Source organism: Cupressus sempervirens, chromosome 1 (assembly GCF_028749045.1).
Source record: "Cupressus sempervirens isolate cs-2001-9-10 chromosome 1, ASM2874904v1, whole genome shotgun sequence".
Lineage (NCBI taxonomy): Eukaryota > Viridiplantae > Streptophyta > Pinopsida > Cupressales > Cupressaceae > Cupressus > Cupressus sempervirens.
Window position 1 is genome coordinate 751,668,327 of NC_143118.1, and position 21,160 is coordinate 751,689,486.

Below are 21,160 nucleotides of genomic sequence, written 5' to 3' on the forward strand. Positions count from 1 at the left end.
AGTTCACAATGTACTGTGCAGGGGAATGGAAGTCCGTGATTCAAAAGCATGCAAAAAATGAGGTGTATGTGGGACAGTTGCAGGGCTCCACCATGGATAGAGTAGATTTCAAATCCCATTAAATCTAGTTGTTGTGAGAACTACTCTTGCCAAGTTGAACATTGATGAGATTGCATTTATTGGTTACTGACAAGAACATTAAATACATCTTTATCCTTTTGAATTTTTTTACATTTTTCAATTCAAAAAATAGAATTTAGGGCCAGGAAAATAGTCTTTGGCCAATCAAAAAAAAGGATCTTTGTCGCTATAAATGAATTTTAAAATATACTGGCCAAAAACTTTAGGAATATGATTGCTTATTAACAAAAAAAAAATAGAGGGGGGTGAAACAAAAAAATTAGTTCCTTGCAAGGACTAAAAAGAGAAGTAAATACATCATTGCAATCACATCTTCCTCTTCCCATCTCTACTAGCATATAAGAAAGAGAGTTTAGTCTTAGAAGAGAAACCCTGCACTAAGCGTGACTGCCTCCACGCTTGATATCTCTATTGACTTGCTCTCCATCCTAGATGCATTTCCTTTTGTCATTGGCACTGGCATTGACTCCTTGTCATCCTCCTCAATGTCATCCAATGTGAAACCCAATTAGCCCCCACCTCCTCCATGGCTTGCCTCTCCAAATCAGCTATGTCATCCTTTGTAAACTTATGTCCATGCATGAGGAAAAATATACTTCCCATGGCTTGAAATAATGGTGCTTATCAGTAAACACAATCAATAGTTGATGCTAACATTTTAATCTCAAACTTTATTAATTACATCTTATAAATATGTAATCATATGCAACATAAAGGTGATAAATGGTACAATATTTGAGTTGAAGTGGAATAGTGGGTTGTGTATACAAGCTAATAAAATAGGCTAAAATATGGTATAGAAAAGACACAACTAGCTCTCATCACATAGGAGATCCAAATGTTTGTCACAGACCACCCTATGACACAAGCCAAATTTAGACAATTCTCAAAATTGGAGCTCTTGAAGGTAAGTTAAATTATTTAAAATACAAATATGCTTTAGAAATATAGTCACTCTAATGTAGTAAACTTTCTTTCTATGTTTTTAAATTTTAATTTTGATCTTGATTTTAATTAGTTTTTGTTTTGATTTTAAAATAGGTTGTTGAGACCTGTTTTGCCTTCAACACTATAGTTTTGAGACGTCTTGTCAAGGTTAAAGAGATATTGTCTAGAATTGTAATCAATGCTAAATGGAGCATATGGAGGCAATTTAATAGTACCAAGTCAATTGCCATTAAGGCTATAATACTAGATGACTCTTGATGGGATCGTATTGAGTACCTCCTAAGGTTCACTGAGCCTTTATTGAGCATGATCTAATACACTGACCTGGATAGTTCTTGGGTGAGGTATATGATTGCATAGACTCCATGATTGAGGATATTAAAAAGATCATAAATGAGAAAGCAAGGTCCTTGTAATGCCTACCCCTAGTTGACTTTTCATATTGTATTGTCGAATTCTTTTAGGCCAATTTTATGATTAGCGGTACTTGGTTACCGGATTTGATTAGATGTTATTTCAAACTCAGTTTATATATTTGATAAGCTACTTGATACTTATTTATTTCATGTATTCATGATTACTCTTTCAATGATGATGTTAGTATACAGTGATTTCACTTTTCTCATGATGATAGATAGATGAATTATTTATATGCAGTTTTTATGGTTACTCACCCCATACTTGCATGTGTATGGTATACTTATATGTTTTACATTATGTTTGACGGTTCTGATGTGTTTGAGGGAGGGAGTAATAGTCACCTGCTAGTTGGGATCTACACGATGCACCACTTCCCGTCATTGCCTGTTTAGTTTAGATTATATGTGTATGTACGTGCTTGGATTTTATGCAGATTGCAAGTATCGGCCATCGACTTCCCTGAATTGTCAGGATGAGCGTGCCCTATCACAATATCTCAATGGTAAAAGAGGGGAGATAATTCTTGAGTCCAAATCCTAACCCTAAGCCAATTGTCCTAGCAAGTAGGACAAGTATCTGAGTTGTTTACCTTTCCAAATTCAAATGACATGAATTCGTGATTTTGACCCTAGAGTTTGAATCTGTGCTCTGTTCTTTATGACGAGTTTTCGTATTTAGTTTTGTGAGTCTGTTGTGATTTCAATTATAATTAAATCAAATTAAAAGATAATTTAATGAAAATTTTATAAAGAAAAATTAATATTTAATTAATTAAATTAAAGAACTAAATTTAAAAGATTTAATTAAAGTTCTAATTTTGACGTATTTATATTTATTTAATTTAATAATAATTTTTTTAGGAGTTTCATTTTCATAATAAACTCTAAATAATATTATTAGTTGAATTAACAAATATATTATTAAAGATGTCTCGTGAATTAATAAAAGTGAGAAAGGAATTGATTTAATAAAGTTATTTTAATTAAAGTTGCAAAAAGGTTGCACATGAAATTAAAATATAATAAAATAATAAAGGAAAAAGGGTTTCGTGTGATTGCAAAATCGAAGCCCTAATTTGGGGAAAGTTCTTTATTAGGAAATCGGAGCTCATTTCTCCACACACAGGTTTGAAGGAGCCAATTTCCGAGAAGAGGATTTTGAAAGAAAAAGAGAATTGCTTGTGAGTTCTGTGCATCCAGTTGTTTAGCATCAAATGGAGGTAGGATCTTGTGGGTTTTGCGTAATAGATTCGTTCTTTGAAATATTTGTCTTCTCCGGGTTTGTGGATATGCATTCAGAATTTCAATTGGATTGAAACCATTGTTTGTGTATTTACTATTTTCTTTTCGAAAACGTTTGTAAACAAATTAATGATGGAAATCCTTATTCGATGAATTTTGGGAATTCGTATTTAGTTGGTTGAATTTGGGCTGGGGTTTGAATAAAGGGAATACCAGAGATTAAAAATCTACAAATTTGATAGTTCCTATTTATTTTTCTATCAGATCTATGCTGGTTTATATATATATATATAGAAGCCCATTAAAATTTGAAAGTTTATTGTGGGGGCATTGTTTTTGCTTGTTTTAATATAAAACAAAATTTTGAAATTAAAAAATGAAATAATATATTACTGGTCTCTGTGATTTTGTACCGAGGGGGTTGTGTACGGTTTCGTATTTTAAAAACAAAACATATATATTTTTGTGTGCGTTGGGGCCAACACCCTCCCACCCCCCTTTTCCCTCCTTTCTTGTCATTGACTGCAGCCTAAGGGTTGGAAACCTACGGCTGCCAAAGGCAGCCCACAACTGCTTAATGCAGTCCGCATTAATGTAGGTAAGGGATTAGTTTAAATTTTTCTTTTTTTTATTTTTATTATTAGTTTATTGAATGTTTTTAATTATATGTTAAGGTTTATATATATATATATATAATTACTAATTGATATTAGATATTTTTATTATTAAATATGTAATGTTATAAATATTATTATTAATAATAATAATCATTATTTTATTAATATATAAGAAATTATTTTATTAATAATTTAATCTTAATTATTTTATTAAGAATTATTATTATCATTAATGATAATACTAATTTACTGATTGTTGTTGAAATTTTAAATAATATTAAAATTGAAGAATTTTATTATTAAAAATATTGGAAAGTAAATTTGATAATTGTAATTGGAGAAATGATTATTGTAATAAAATTGGGTTTTACTTGATGAATTTTATTTAATATGAAAACGATTTCTATTATTAGAGGAATTTTATTACATCTTTTGATAATTTGAAAACTTTAGTTATCTTGATACTGTGAAAGTGAAAACCAAAAACCCGGATTGCATATCGAACCTTTGTGTTTTGAAAACAAATTAACTATGAAAAAACAATTGTTAAATTATGAGATGGTTTCGGGTTTGATTGAGTAATTTGACCAATCAGGATGTTTGCCAGAGGCTTGGGGGTTTTGTTTTGTGATGATGTTATGTATATGATCTTTTATACCCAACCATGGTGATGTGTCATGTTTTCTACGATAATTTTTTTATCAGTGCTCGTTAGTGCTCTCTAGTTGCTTGTATAGAACAAAGGTGATAATTGTGACCTTCTTGTTGTAACCTTTGAGCTTTCGATCTATTATCTTCTACTGCTTTCCAATTGCTTGTTTAGGACTGAGGTGATTATTGTGATTTGTCTTATGGTGCTTTTCAGTTGCTTGCATAGGACTGAGGTGAATGTTATGATTTGTCTTTAGGTGTTTTCTAGTTGCTTGTAAAGGACTGAGGTGAATACTGTGTTTTATCTATAGGTGCTTTCCAGTTGCTTGGACTGAGGTGAAAATTGTGATTCTATGATTTGTACTTTTATGAGCCTAGGGTAGGTAATATGTGTGTACGTTGGGAAGTGGCTTGCAATGGAGACCAGAGCCCTGAGTGGTTGCTTGGGTAACCCATTGTAAGTTGTTTTAATAAGTGATAACATTTCATTAAATGAGAGTAAAATGAGTTAATAAGAATCATTGTTTTCCTCGCCCATGCCTCGAGTGCTAGTATAGGCTAAGATAGGAGTAGAAAGGATGCTTGGTTGTGACCTTGCTTCGTTAATATGCCTTGCCTGTACAAAAGGATACTGGTGCCACATAGAGACACTAGAGGGCCAAAGTCCAAAGTGGCTGTTGGGGTAACCTTAGAGTTGGTTCATAAGATGACACTTGCCCACTTGCATAGTAGATTTCCTACATGTTTGTGTTGCCTCTAGGATTAGATGATACTTGTGTCTTGGTACCTTTGAGTTAGTTTTCTTTCAAGTGTTCCCTTGTCCTAGATATTAGTTTGACTTGTGGATTGATATCCGTATAGGACTTGAGTTTATCTCCCCAGCACGATGGGAGTGGACCATTTAGGTTCTACGAGGTCAAGTGGTAGTGCATTTTTCTTATACCATTGAGATCCGACCCTTGGATGCCATTGCTAGATGTACCTATGCAGTTAATCGTTTCTTTTTTATCTTGTATTTCTGTTGAATAGAATTATTTTGTTGTACTATACTTGATTTATCAGAGATCTTATGAGATGATGTATTTTATTGATATGTTTATTCTTTGAGCTTTTCATACCCTCTAACTTGTGCAGTGGATGATTATGCATTCTGGTTATGCCAAGTGACATCCTTTGTAATTGTATATTATTTATTGAATTCGTACTTGTGATTACTCCATGATGTGGTTTTGGTTGTGTTAGATTTAATATTAATAAAACTTAAATTTAATTCCACGTCATGGGACCCTTAAGAGATGTAATATGTTTATGATAATTGTATGTATGTGAGTTATTGCTTATGCTATATTATCTCTTGCTATTATCTTTTCAAAAAAAAAATTGACAAACTTAGTGAAACTTTAGGATAATTTATTTTGGGTTCCCTGGCGGGGCGTTACAATCCTAACAAAAAGTACTTACAACAAATTACAAGTAATCATGGTAGAGAGATGGCACAAAATTACTACTCATTTGCATCTCCTTGCCTTTGCATTGAGCCCCAGGTTCTATAGTCAATCAATCCTCAAGGAGAGTACCACTAGAGTTGCCTCATACAAAGATCCTAAAGTTTCTCACAGGTACGAAGCAGCCCTTTGAAGACTCTTTCCCGATCACATACGACCTAAAATAAGGTTTGAATTCATAAGTTTAGCAAGCACCAATGGTTTTGGTCTTGAGGCTCTTGAAGACAAGAACCATGGACAAATTTACTAGCGGCTACAACCAATTGCCATCAACATTTTATTAAAAGTTCTTAACTCTTAAGATTCTAATTTCTAAATTCTTGTTGATAAATATTGAATTTATATATTTAACAAATTTATTCAAAATAAATAACTCTCCAATTTCAAAATTGGAAATCTTGATAGGTTGCTAGCTCATCATCATCTGAGATGAACTAGAAAACATACTCTTCCATCCACTCAATAAAATACAATAAACTAAATTCCAAGAAGGCAGATAACTTGGTCTTTGTGCATTCAAACTTGAACCTCACAACACACAAAGAAAATACTTGCAAAAAGATGGGAGGGAAAGCATTGGGATGCTGAATCAAAGTGTGTGGAGTTGGAAGATTCAATTGCCCACTTTGATGCACATGCACTTGATGATGATGATCGCAAACTACCTAGTGACGTTGAGGCAGAGCCTGACATTGCTAGTAGCAATTTTTGTGCTTCTATGTTGTAACAACATTTTGATGATGATTTCTTTGATGGTTTTTTATGATATTCGATCACTGATGACTGATTAGTAATGTTGACATTATTATTTTTTATATTTTGAACCAAAACATTGATATGGTAGTGTATTTTGGCATATTGTTATGTCACTTGGACTAAAACATTAATGTATGTGGTGGTGTATTTTGCTATATTGCTTTGATATTAGCATAATGGTGTACGAACTTATTTGCTGCTGCACATATATACATATATTTTTTATTTTAAATTGAAAAAATAAAAAATACTTGTACAGACGAACCCAAAATGAATCTGAACCCAACCCAAAAATAAATTTGGATGAACTTCGAACCTACATCCATACTGGAATCCAATGCATTAACATCAAAAAACATGCCCAAACTTATTTGCTAGCTGCATTGGCTCTTTTCTAAAAGACACACACCATTCCCATGATACACACAGCTCCAACATATGGCTAGCAATCACCAAAAAACTTTCCATACACACTAGTTGCAAAACCTGCATGTAATCTTGCATACATTTTTTAGACTTTCTCACCGTCCAGATAAATAGTTAACATAGCACTACACTACAGTGTTATATTACAAAATTACACAAGCCTTCTCCAAAAAACTTCCAGCTCGATTCAATAAAATCCCATGCTAGTTCTTGCTCCATCCCCCACTTTTTTAAGTATTACACACCATAATCCTCATTTCTATAATAGCTCAAATCAAGAATTTTTTCAAAGACATTACACCATCAATTTGAAAAGCACTACTTGTTTTTCATTAGTATTGTCCTCTTGACTTGCTCTTGTCAAACTTTTTCACTGCCCAAAGACCCACATAATAAGCAATTAACGCTGTTTAATTTAAAAAGCATGCATCAGCATTACTATCGGTTATATTTGATACTAATAATATCACCACTATTAATAAAAATACCTCCATCAATAAAAATTTTGCTGAAGTAGAATAAATGCCTTAGCATTAAAAAGATTATCTGCAGCCTAGTATAGTATATGATTGCCACAATCATGATACTGCCCAGTCGAGGCAATAAAGATAAATGCTGCCTCAGCTGTCTTCATGTGTGATGAACCCATGCAATGGAGACAATTGGCCCAGACAACAGTGCTGTCTGCCACCTATGCATTCTCATCTTTTTGTGGAAAAATGGGATTTTGTTTATTGTCTCCTAGTGATAATTGACCTCTTAAAGAGTGCCAAATTAGAATTGGTTTTATCCAATCAGACTTGTTTTGTCTTCTAAAACAAACTGCACTTGGGTTTCTCTTTGGCAACTATTTGCCACTATTTGCAAACCAGAGGCTTCTACCAACTTCAGCCAACACTCTACTAACTGTAGTTTGCCTCTTTACAGACTGGCATCCCTTCACCGAATGCAATCAAATTATTTACTTGCCTTGCACTGCAAATTATTGTACTGCCCACAGTGGGTATATATTGCAGACTCTGCTCTGTTTTTTGGCATGTTGAATATTTTATTTTCCATTGAGCATGTTGGACATTGGGACGAAACCTCCAAGAAATATGTATATCTGTAAGCTTAAAATTTTGCTGTAAATAGATTCCATGTACATTTTGTTGTCCTACATTTTGTCACCACAAAATGTTGGTAACAGCACAAAACTTTTTCAAGCTAGTTTCGTGTTTCTCTAAGCTTGAATTTGATATTCAATTTCTTAATGTTGATTGATCGATCCATTTCAATTCGTACATCAAATCATTTTACTAAAGGCCTTCATCAAGTGTTTTTTGTTTTGTCTTATGTCAAACCTTTGCTTGATTTTTGAAACCTTCATCGTCCTTTCTTCGCTTTTGAGTGTGTGTTTGTTGGTTTTTAGTCCTTTGGTTTTGTTCATGTCATGCCTTTCGTTTTTCCCTTCGATTCGGTTTAACCTAGAGGACAATCGACATTGTCAGTCAAAAGATACGTCCATTTTAGTACTTCAAAAGTGGACCTTTTGGGTGCAACAACACAAATTAAAAATATGATGTTATATTTTCAATTTGACTTTCACTTTTTGATAAATATAACTTATATTCACTTTTTGTTATGTTTTTAAGTTACATTAACTTTAAATTTTTAACTTAAAGTAACTATAATGCACTTTATGTTATAATTTTAAGTTGAGTTGCTTTTTAATTTTTTCACTTAAAGTAACTATATAACTATATAGCTTCAGTTTAATTTTTTGCTTTAAAAATCAAATGTTTATTTAAATGTTACTTTTTAAATGATGTTTATATTATATTTCTAAATATGATAAATAAATATTGTGTATGGCCCATTTTGTAACATTTTTATAATCTTAAATGAATTAAATGACTTAAAGTCTTCATAAGTGGACATTTTATATGCAATGACATGTAAAATCCATCAAAAGTGAACATTTTACATGTCACTGCATATAAAGTTTACTTTGGTGGACCCTTTTGATGTCATTACATCAGAAGTCTATCATAAGTGGACCTTTTTTATGCTATTGCATCAAAAGTGAAGTTTTTATGCTTTTACATCTAAAAAGTGAGATACATTTTAAAACATGCATCCTCCTCCAAAAGGTCCGATTTTGCTTAGGTGCATATTTTAAAACATGCAATAGCACCCAAAAGGTGCGATTTTAATGAGATACATATTTTAAAACATGCAAGTGACCCAAAAAGTTCTGATTTAAATCAAAAACATATTTTAATATATGCAATGACACTCAAAAAGTTCGTTTTTGAAGAACATGTTTTTGCCCTCCAAGAACCCAATTTTGATCATAATTTGAGATTTTCTCAATGGATTTGCATGAGATTTCTTCTATTAGGGTCATTTTTGTTTGGCAATGAATTTTCTAACATAAAAAATAAATTTATCTTGCTAAAAAAGGTTCTTTCAAACTCCTTCCAAGGGCACGTTTTTGGAAAAATCTTCAAATAAATCCATTTTGAGTGATTTAAATAACGTTTTGGCCCAAAGAGGAATCGATTTGCCTTTTCAAACGTTTTACATTACATTCTTGGCTCACATTTTTGCACTTAGAGGCCAAAAAAGAATTCATTTCATGCCTTTTATGAATCACGTTTTTGCTAAAAACACGCAGAAATTTGGGGTCTTTTATCCACTTTTTTGCAATTTGGAGTCACTTTTTTGCATTTGGATCCATGTATATGTATTTGGGGAAGTCGTTTTTGCATTCACAAGTTTAAAATGACTCAAAAACATGCCTTTTTTGGCCACGTTTTTGCAAAAACGGCCCAGATTTTTGCATTAAAAAAGTCATGTTTTTGTTCAACAAACTTTAAAAATGACATTTCAGCCCATACATTTGGATCAAGAGGGGTCGTTTTTGAGTTTTAATGCGTGCTCGTCTTTGGAGACCACGTTTTTGGCCTTCTCATGTCAAATTCGACCACTTAATATCCATTACATGCAAGTGCGAAAAAAGTCAAAAAGTTGTTAGAAAATCCGAATTTGAGGGAGAATTGGTCTTCGAGTCTATAAAACTTGCTATTTTGGCTCCTTAATCTTCATGTAAGTGGACTCTTTTTTTCTTGCTATTTAATTTGTGCTTATCTTGCTGATTTTATGCACATAATTGCTTGATGATTGCACACTTGTCCATATATATGCCATGAAAAGTGCATTTTGGCTTTTAAAAATGATGAAAACTCTCATTTTCACACTTTTGGAATTTCTCCAAATTTCAAATTCGAATTTGCATGTTGAAGCGGCTTGCTTGTTGACATGTTTGAGTCTTTTCTCAAAGGCATGTATTTGTTTTGTGCTTGTTTTTGTGTTTTGCTTGTTTACATTTCGGTTTTTTCTCCATTTTGGAAGAAATTGCAAGTTCTTTCCGAAAAGTTGAGCACGTTTTACTTCACTCCACTTTCCATTTCATGTGAGAGCATCATCACATTCCACTTCCATTTTCCATGTTACAACACTTCACAATCGCATCCAACAAATGTGATTACATGTTTTCCATCTCATTCACCATCCGCATATGCATGTAATCTCATCTTCCAATTCCATTTTCACTCATCTCACTTTTCGCATCCATTCGCACGACACGACTACACAAAATGCGTTACGTGTAATTGCATACAAAAAGTCCGATTTTGATTAAAAGTCACTTTTTGAAAAGTCAAAAAGATGTCATTTTCATCTCCCATGTACTTTGACTTCATCTTTTCACCAAAGATGACTATAAAGTTCATTATCCCTCCTCCATTTTCCATTTCCATCTCCCCATATGCATTCGCACCTCCATGAGCAAATACATGTTTCTGAATCTTTCTATGCTTTGCACCTCATCTTCCATTCGCACTTACATGTAAAAGCTCATCCACCATCCGCATTTGCATGTCATCTCACTTTCCATTCCTCATTACATGTTACATTTACATGTAATCCATTTTCCGTGCAATGACATCTTGAAAGCCCAAGTCACTTTTTAAAAGTCAAAAGTTCTCATTTGCACGCATTCCCATGCGCCAAGCACTTAAAAAATAAAAAAATAAAAATTTAAAGGTGCTAATGGAAAGTTATTCCGAGTTTACATCCAGACATTGTCCAGAAGGTTTTCAAAGTGTCAGAGAAACCAGTTTGTGCTGATCTACAAAGGAGAATTCATGACAGCTGGATCACATCAAGTTTCCACATGACAATGAACAATTCATCAAAGAGAGTCAGCGGTTATCAAAAGACGCAAGACCATGGTTATCAAGGTGAATGCAGCGGTACAAAGTATAGGAACTCCTGATCTTGTGATCCTCTGAGATTGCATCGTCAAGTACAAGGCCCTTCAGAATTGTTCCCTTTTCTTCCGTCTTCTTTCTTCTTCTTTCATGTTTGTAGTTGGAGAGGATGCATTACATGAAAAAATGTAATTACATGTAATGCAAGTTGTATGTAAATGAAAAAATGTAATGCGAGTTGCACGTGCAATTGCATGTAATCCTATATTTTCTCTTTTAGTTAGACTAGGTCAAAGTTGGTTGAGCTGCTCCCACTTTTTCCTCCACCTTTTTCTCAACCCCTGTGCCTGTATAAAGGAGTGCCCCCTCATTGTAAAAATCATCTTTTGTTGTATGCAAGAAAGCTCTTCCACATCTGTGCAAGCATAACTTTGATTGTGTAGTATGAATTTGGGAGACAAGTGAATAAAAGAAGCAATTGAATTCGAAGCTTTGTCTAAAAGCAATTGTGATAGAGCCAATTTAGAAGTTTTGACTGTAATTTGTACCTATTGCCTTGATTCATGTTATTATTGTGTGTTCAATAAAAGAGCATAGTGATTTAAGAAGGAATCGGAGCCAAAGCTTTGACTGGGAGCAGTTGTGGAAATATATAGCTAGAAGTTTTGTCTGTAGCTTGTACTTCTTTCTTAATTCGCAAAATAGTTAAGTTATTCTTACTTTAAATTTTCCATATAGAAGTCCGATCAGACTTAAAGCCAAACCGGTACATTTTTAGTCAGCCTTTGAGTTAGTGAAGGTTTATTGGTATCAATGTTTCCAGCTCTTGATAGAAGTGTAGTTAGAGATTCACCCTGCCCATTACTCGCTCCACGAGTAAGTGGATTCTTTCTTGAAAGATAAGAAAAAAAGATATTGGTAACACCCATTTTATAAAATCTCTCGACTTCTTGCTTGCCTTGAATTGATCCAAGGAACGGTGAGAAGGGGAAGCCTACCCTTTAAGATAGGAGAGACTCTATCTCACACACTGTGGCTGGTCATCCTTTTTGCGACTGGATTTTTACCCAAAACTGTCGGTTGCAAAATATCCACCCAACACATTTGAATTGCTGAATTTGCAGCTTCTATATTAAACTTCTTTATTGATGCTTTGAATCTGAGTAAGCACTATTTGTCTTTAGATATCTAAATAATCTATACGCAATTTGGAGAATCTTGTAGTGAGATTTTATTCTTCTGAATCTACATTGCGCAATCAGTTTGTTTCTAAAATTTATAGTTTATAGTAAAAACAAACATTTATATCATAATGACCTTGAGGTCTTTACATCACGATACACATGACTCCCTTAATAAAATACCCAATTCTTCCAAAAATAAATGCTACTCCATAAAAAACTCTTTAAAACAACAAGTCATAAATAAATGTGATTCCCCATTTTTATTCTAAGTGTTACAAAGTCATCACATTTAAACTACATAAAAATTGACCTTTTGGAGTACACAACAATGATATGGCACATCACATGACAATCTGACCTGGCACCCATCAGTAGGTGAAGTAGACAAGTAGGTTGCTTAAGCAAGCATCCAAACATGTCAGCAAACACCCAAGTAGCTCACCAAACAGCCCCAAAGTAGCTCAACCACACAACCAAGTTGCTCAAATATGCATCCAAGTAGCTTAAGCAGCTCAACCAAACAACCAAGTACCCCAAGCATGCATCCAAGTAGCACAAGCAGCTCAACCAAACAACCAACCAGCCCAAGTATGCAACCAAGTAGCTCTAGCAGCTCAAGCAAACAACTAGGCAGCTCGTTCCAATTCTCTATTAATTAGAATAATACTCTGAGATTTATACAACCTTAATATCAACCTTTGACATCAATGAGATTGAGAACGTAACAAGTATGACATAAAACAAGTTGCTAAAGCAAAAGGGTAAAATATAGATCCCATAAAACTGGGGCAAAATATCATGGTTTAGATTCATAATAAGTCACGTAGTTTCCCTTTACCCTAAAATTGGAGTAATAACACATACAAAATTTGTCAAAGTTTACATCTTCCTCCTGCCCAAAATGCTCACAGGGAGACATGTCTTTTAAGCTTAAACAGAGTTCAATACAACGTTAACACATTCCTAAGACCATGGCAAGCATGTTTAGCAGTTCAGTCAATACAAAATTACAAATGCCTTGAGCAGGGGGTGGGAAATGTAGAGAGTTGTTTCAATATTATCTGCAAGGATAAATACTTTTGTTTTAAAACAAGATTTTCTATTAATAAAATATTCAAGCATTTATCTGAGAAACAAATTTGTTGTATCACAGGCGAAGTTTCTTCTCACCTTGTTGAATACCATTTCTATGTATGACTGCAGCAACCAAAATGGATAGAATGCACATGGCAGTAAAACTAGCTCCTTGTGCCACCTTTCTTCAACCAAAATCAAAAACAATACAATTAATCACTTGAAAAAACAAAGAAGAATCAATGGAGCAGTTCTAATAGATTAATCCAATCAATATAGGTGTGTAGAATCACTGGAGCAGTGCTAATAGATTAATCCAATCAATATGTGGGTGCATGTGTGCATGTGTGTGCGCATGTGAGTGCATGCACGCACGCGGGCAGGTGGGCGCGCATATGTGTGTGTGTTTGGGTGCAGCGGTGCGTGTGTGTGTGTGTGTGTGTGTGTGTGTGTACTTTGATTGGATGCCCTATAGACACAAAGAAAAAAGCTCAACAAGACAAAATGCAAAAAACATGTGCAGTCATTGCAACATAAAGATAATATCAGTCGAGAAATTATACAAACAAATCTTACAGTGAATAAAAGTAATGTGCAAATGCATGCCATAAAACCAAAAACAGCGCGCACTAGTGAAAATTTAAGCATCTTGTTCCTTCTAACAATGACATGATGCCTTGTAATCATTTGAAATCCTTGTTGACCTTCACAAACATACAAGTATTTGCTTCTGGAAAGCTCAGCCCTCAGAAGCTGGTAATGGGCATCCATCACTTGTTCATCCACAAGACCTTACCATCTGAGTTCAACCTGCATTTTATTTCAGCAATTAGAACATTTGGTGTGAAACTTAAGCCCCAGAAAGGTTTAAATTTGATACTCAACCTTGCACATAATTATATTAGACATACCTTTTGTTCAATGCATAAAAATTAAAATGAATTGTTCCATAAGTATTTAAAATGAAAAAAGATTGGTTAATCAAGATACAAAAAAATAAGTCCATAACAACCCAGAAACTTTTATAGCTGAACAGGATCATTGAGGAAATCTCAACCCTTATGAGTCCATTCAGTGCACTGTTAAAAAAATTATTTCTCATATCCAAGTTTCAAATGTTTGTGAATGCATTATAAAGAATTCTATAGATCATGCATTAAATGTGTTCTCAGTCTGAATTGCAGAGCATTTCAAAAAATTCTCTATTGACAGAAATTTGATAACCAAGAAGATCTTGTCGTTCAGTGAATTAAAACTTCAAAATAACCAAAATTTCATGAACTCCAAGCTAGTTAGTTACGTGGTAGGTTCACTGACATGGCTAAAAACAAAATCAAAGAAACATTTTGGTATCAATATGTAAGAAGATTACTCCAATGTCATGAGATGGGTAGTATTAAAATCCATAAGCAAAAAGCAAAATAAAAAGCAACGAAAATATAAGACTATCATTATCATATGGTCCCTTAAGAGTAGAAGCACATTGTGTTTGACTCAATGCCCCTCTCACATGATATGAATTGATGTGATGCAGTACCAAGACTATTGATATTTTTACTCTCACAAAATCTAAAGTACTAATAGATAATCTTTCATGTTATTTCCGCTTAACTTATAATTAACAAAACTTGAATTTCTCATTGGTAAGATGTAGAATTGATTGGAAAATAGCTTCTAGAGATTTTACTAAAATTTAGTGAAATTTTGGCTTGATGGCCAGCTTCTGAATGTTGATCTTGGTAGAAATACTAAATTTAATTTAACCTTAATTGTAACCAAATCAACAAGGGCCACGTAGTGCCTATTCCTGCAGATGGTATTTGTATTGGTATGGAAATTGTTTTGCATTGAAATGAGCAATGTAAATTACATTGTAAGTTTCTATTTTAAGTTGGTAATAAGTGGTCAAAAGGAAGCAAAATGACAAAATGGTCAAATGTAGACATTGTTGATTAAGGCTAACTATTTTAAGGAAAATGCATTTAGCAAGTCTAAAGCGACAGCAACTTTCATTGCCATCTTCCAAAAGCATGACCAAATAGAAGTATTTACAGTCCGGTTAGTAAGTAGCCATTAGATATAAAAGGAAAAGGGTAATCATGTATGTATACTGAATCTAAAAGATTAGGGACATCTCTACAACGACAATGTTTCAAAAACTCCAAACATTATGCTTCTTAAAGCAGGTGTACTTGTAGTTATCTGAACTTGTGGCTTTATTCAGATCTTGCACTTGCTTTTAAGAAGATGCAAATAAAAATTGATTGACATCCTAATCCAAATCTTAATATCCTCAATACAGGCAGACTTTATTAAATATCCGTGTGTCAATATATTTACCTAAGCTCAAAATATACAGTCATTTAGGTTGGAGAATCATGCCTGAATTATAAATATTAGTACAAAAAATAAAATTAGCTGTTAGCTATAATTTGCATCAATTTGATTGCAAAAGACAACGCAGAGGATTTCAAATATTGTTTCAAGTTTCAACTGTTATGTCTGATGTTCAGCCCAGAAAGGACCTAGAATATAATTAAACAGAGGAATACTATTGATGTTGTTATCATATATTCACAATTCCTCATGTTTTGCACATAAATATTCTACATGTACAAATTTATACAGCTGCAGTTATCAGACACATCTATATTCTAGAATAATAATTCAGATCTTGTAAATTAGGCCACACACGCAATAAATAACACCAAAAACTTGCTTCAGGTACAGATCCCTGATGGAAATTTTATATTCTACAGAAATTGTTCCACAGGACTTAGGACAGAGTTGAACTTCATCACCACATATAACCCAGAAACACAGTCAACTTGAAGAGGCAAGCTAGTTATTGGAAGATGTATTGTCAATGTGTTTCAGTAAGCAACCTAGACAATAAAGTGCATACAAATATGGGAGTTCGCACACAACAGTGAATATTAAACCTCAATCAGAATCTCAAGTTCAAGGTATTCTCATGACAACGAACTAGATACATATATCTTACCTTTGGAGAGAGCATGCAATGATTTTAATGACCATGAAACTGTATCACTGAATGAGTCCAATATCCCTTTTGCATTGAAAAAATCCCCAAAGATACCTCAACCTGTTGGCAGTTTAGTAAAATGTCAATGAAGACCAACAAGGATGCTGTGAGTCAACATTAGAACCATTACACATCAACTATAAAGGAGAATAAAGTTAATAAGCCTAATTTTATGTAATTTACTCCAAATGTTAAAAATGGTAAATGCAATTGCTTCTCTACTTAATGTTGACCCTATGGAAAACAATATTGTCAATTAGTGACAAACAAATTAAGTTATCCATGAAGGTCGGTTAATACTGCAACCAAGCTTTCCATCAGACAGCAGATTTCAGTGTAGCCCGAGCAGGTCAAGGATATCTAGTGTAAACCAAGCTCCACAGTATAACCCGAGTTATTCAATGTTATCAAAGGAAACCAAGTTCCCAATGTGAACTGAGTTCACAGTGTTAGCCGAGTTCTCTGTATGAACGATACTATCAAGTTGAGTCAGTATACTTCACTGTCACCCAAGTGAAATAGTGTTACCCAAGCATCCAGTGCTATCCAAGTGCCAAAGTATCACCCGAGCTCACTATTACAATAATAGATAAGACGTCTATTATTAGTTAATGGTTATCTTGTAAATATCTTTAGCTTTAGTTTGCTGAAGTACTTGAGAAGCTCGCCAAGAATCGCCACTGGGGAAAGGCACTTCTGATTATGGACTTCTGTATTCTCGGAGTTCTAATCCTAAACTCAGTGGGTTCACAGATTCAGATTGGGCAGGCTCTGTTGATGATAAAAAGTCAACATCTGGATATGTGTTCAGTTTGGGATCCGGTGCAGTCACATGGACCAGCAAGAAGCAGCAGGCAGTTTCTCTCTCTTCTACAGAGGCTGAATATAGAGGGACTGTTAAGGCAGGATGTGAAGCTGTCTGGCTTTGTCGAATGCTTGGGGATATGCAGATGTCACCAGCAGGATTGACTACTCTGTTTGTTGATAACGAAGGCGTTATCAAGTTAGCACAGAATCCAGTCTTCCATGAACGAACCAAGCATGTGGATGTTCATTGTCATTACATACGACAGCTGGTTGAAGACGGGACTATAGATCTGCAGTATGTTCCTACCTCAGATCAGACTGCAGACATTCTCACCAAGCCTCTTGGTCCTGATAAGTTTGTCAAATTCAGAGGACAGCTTGGTGTGTTAGATAGATTAACCATTAAGGGAGGGTATTACAATAATAGATAAGACGTCTATTATTAGTTAATGGTTATCTTGTAAATATCTTTAGCTTTAGTTTGCTTTCGTTTTTTGTTTTCTCTGGAATAGAATGTTTATATTCTTTACGATCGTTTCCTAAGGAAACATCGTCTCTTCCTTTTGTATAAATTGACCTCTCGGTCTCTGTTATTAATAAGCAAGTATTTACCAATTACCTTGTAATACTCACTGTATTGCCTGAGCATCAGCAGAATACCAAAATGCACAATGTTGCCCGAGCATCAGCATTTGGCCGACTTGAAGGTATAATTTGGTTATTGTTATCTCTTGTATGAACCGACTTGGTATGAAGTTATTGTTTGAGAGATATATAAGTAAGGCAAGTTCATTTGTCTAAGGAGAAAGAGATGCAATATATGAATGTAAGAAGCGAATATGGAGCAAATTGACTAAGCAGGCTACAGAGCAGTATAAAGGGAAAAGCAAAGTCTTATCTATCACAGTCACGTGATCATATTATTCAAAGGATCTAAATCAGCAAACAAAGTTGCAAAGCAGAGATCAACCTACTGATTCATCCTAACAGGTGCATCAGTCAAATCCTCTAACCAAGTGGACCTAACAATCCTGTGTTGAATCTCTTTAAAAAGTACATACTTTGTTGTATTGTAAAATCCTTTCACAAGGTGGACCTCACAGTCCTTCATGCTCCTAACAGGGTAGATCACCAGAAGTGATCAATTGTAAGCCCTAATAGACCAACTTTATTACTGCAGTAGTGAAGCATTGTGGGTGTCATCCCCACCCCAATTTTACCTTATTCTTTGGAGGATTTCTAGGTTACCAAATATTGTGTCAAAGTGTTGAAGGTGTTGATTTCTTTATTACTTTATGTTCATGCATGCCAATGTAAAGTTTCTGCAAATTTTGTACCTTTCTCAAACTTGTGATCTATCCTAGATTGCTCAAATGAACTTCTTTAGAAACTGAATTATGAAGGAGTTGTTTGCTTTTATCTTGAACTGAAAGTCGTTTTATCTCTGCAATAGATTGATTGGATATTGTTGCTTGAGGGAGCAGACTTAATGTATTTGTGTCCTCAAAACTACAACAATACCCTCCCTAAATATCATGACTAAAGGGCAGATCCCTCAAAGGGACATGAACCTTCCTAAGTCGGCACAAATACCCTCTCCCAAAAATCAGCGATTTGCAAGAATGGTTAACACTTAATCAGCAACTAACACAATTGTTAAGTTAGCATAAAATATCAATCAATCTTTAGAAGTCGCCTCCTATCATAAGAGGTGTATTGGAATATATTTAATGCCATTCATATGATATTTAAGATGGAGAAGATTAAGCGCAGTCTGCACACTCAAACCTGTAGATCATCATTGTTACAAACTTAACACTCCCTCTTAACTTGATAATCATACAGATAGATATCATATCTAGCAACATCAATAAAGATGGACAAGCAAGAATTGATACTCTATATCTATCTGACTCTTCTTAGCATGTGGTATCATAGAACACATGATACAAGGTCATATTACTAAACCTGTGATATGACAAATCACTGCTACTAGTGATAATATACAAGATAAATCATAAGAATAATTTAGGTTCTTCATTTATCCAAGTTGTGACTCATGGATACTAGTATTCCTATATCACAACATGATCCTGAGTTAAGATCTACCAAAACATAGGATAAAACCCGAAGAATAATAAAATTCTTCCTTTATCCAAATTGTGACTTATAGACATAGCAATGTCTACATCACAATATGATCTTGAACTCATCTAGATCTTACAGTAGAACCCTACTATTTAGCACATTATCTAAGAGATTGTCATCTCTCATAATGTCTTTTATACAAGTGTTCATTATCTCAGAGATCGTCACCTCCTAAAAAATGAATACAAATGGTGGAGCCCATAACAGTCAATAGCTTGACAAATAAAATTATTTTATTAATAATTTAATGAATACAAATGGATTACAATTCCACCATACCAAGTCTTCTTCAGAAGTCGTCTATCTTTACTCTAGATAGAGGTTTGGTGAGAATGTTTGTTCTCTGATCTGCCGTGCAAATGTATTCTAATTTTACAAAATTCCTGTCTACCATATCTCTTACATAATGGTAAGGAATTTCAATATGCTTGGACCTGTCAGGAAAAACCGGATTTACCAAAAGCTTGATGGAACTCTGATTATCACAATAAATAATCGTAAGATTCATGGCTTGCCCAAATAATCCCACAAGTAACTTCCTTACCCAAACTTCTTCTCGAGATGCCATTGCTATTGCAATGTATTCGGCTTCTGTGGAGCTTTGAATTACTAAAGACTACTTTCTACATAGCCAAGATATCATTGCTGATCATAAATTGAAACAGCATCCTAAAGTACTTTTCCTATCTTTAACACTTCCACCCCAATCTGAATCAGTGAATCCATATAAACCTAAGCCAACCTTCTCATATGAGTCCAAAATTAAGAGTGCCTTGTAAGTATCTTACAATGTGTTTAACTGCAACTAGGTGAATCTCTTTTGGCTCACACATAAATTGGCTTAACGCATTAATAGTGTAGCAAATATCTGATCTTGTATTTACTAAATACATAAGGGACCCAATCATCTGTCTGTAGAGAGTAGAAACTATGAAAGGTGATTCTACTATTGCTTTTTTAAGTTTATGTAGATTAGTCTCCATTGGAGAAGACATAGACTTGCAATTCCACATTCCAAATCTCTTCAAAATGTCAGAGGTATACTTCCCTTGATTAAGTATGATACTGTTAGAATTCTACTGTACTTCCAATCCTAGGAAGTAATGAAGGAGTCCCAAGTCTTTCATCTCGAATTCTCTAGTTAGATCTTTCTTGCATTGAACTATAAGATGATCATCACCTGTTATTAGTAAATCATCAACATACAAAATCAAAATTACCATATCATCTTTATCTCTTTTATAATATAAATTTGGATCGGCTTCATTCTTGGAAAATCCTAAGCCTGTGAGATACTTATCAATTCTTTCATACCAAGCCCTTGGAGCCTGCTTAAGCCCATAGAGAGCTTTCTTGAGCCTACAAACAAAAGCATTAGGATCATGAATTTCAAATCCTTCAGATTGCTCCAAATATACTTTTTCTGTAATCTTTCCATTTAGGAATGTTGTTTTTACATCCATTTGATGTATTTTCCATCCCTTCGAGGCTGCAATTGCTAGGACTGCACTTACGAAGGTATATCTGGCAACAAGAGCAAAGGTTTCTTCATAATCAATCCCTTCTTTCTAAGAAAATCCTCTGGCTACAAATCTAGTTTTATACTTCTCAATGCTACTGTTAGCAACATGCTTTATTTTAAATATCCACTTGGAAGAAACAACATATTTTCCTTTAGGTCTTGGAACAATTTCCCAAACATCATTCTTCATAATAGATTGGTATTCTTTTGTCGTAGCTTCATTCCAGGCTATATGTTTAATAGCATCTAAAGGATTGTTTGGTTCTGTTTTGGACAAATCATTCATGTTTGTTGTATAGCTATAAAATCTTTTAAGTCTTTTGCTTTCTTTGACTGTTACAGAAGGTGCAGCAAACTCTTGTGCTTCCTCTACTATTCTAAAGGCTCAAAGTTTTCTTATATTTGAATTTTGAATTCC

The 21,160-nt window shown here is 34.1% G+C and overlaps 1 protein-coding gene across 13 annotated transcripts in view; it reads right to left on the reverse strand.

The window, feature by feature from the left end:
- Positions 1–21,160, reverse strand: part of LOC149580075 (phosphatidylinositolglycan-like protein) — a 111,848-nt gene that overhangs the window by 81,816 nt on the left and 8,872 nt on the right. For 3 of the 13 annotated variants that reach the window (XM_089788991.1, XM_089789018.1, XM_089789011.1), the window contains 2 exons: positions 13,938–14,029; positions 13,316–13,404 (listed from right to left, as the gene is read on the reverse strand). In XM_089788991.1, coding sequence (XP_089645117.1) covers positions 13,316–13,404; positions 13,938–13,990 — 142 coding nt within the window. In that variant the 5' untranslated portion in view covers positions 13,991–14,029. Of the gene's footprint in view, positions 1–13,315; positions 13,405–13,795; positions 14,030–16,223; positions 16,326–21,160 lie in introns of all 13 variants that reach the window. The other 10 variants (XM_089788983.1, XM_089789002.1, XM_089788958.1 and 7 more) reach the window with 7 other exon arrangements.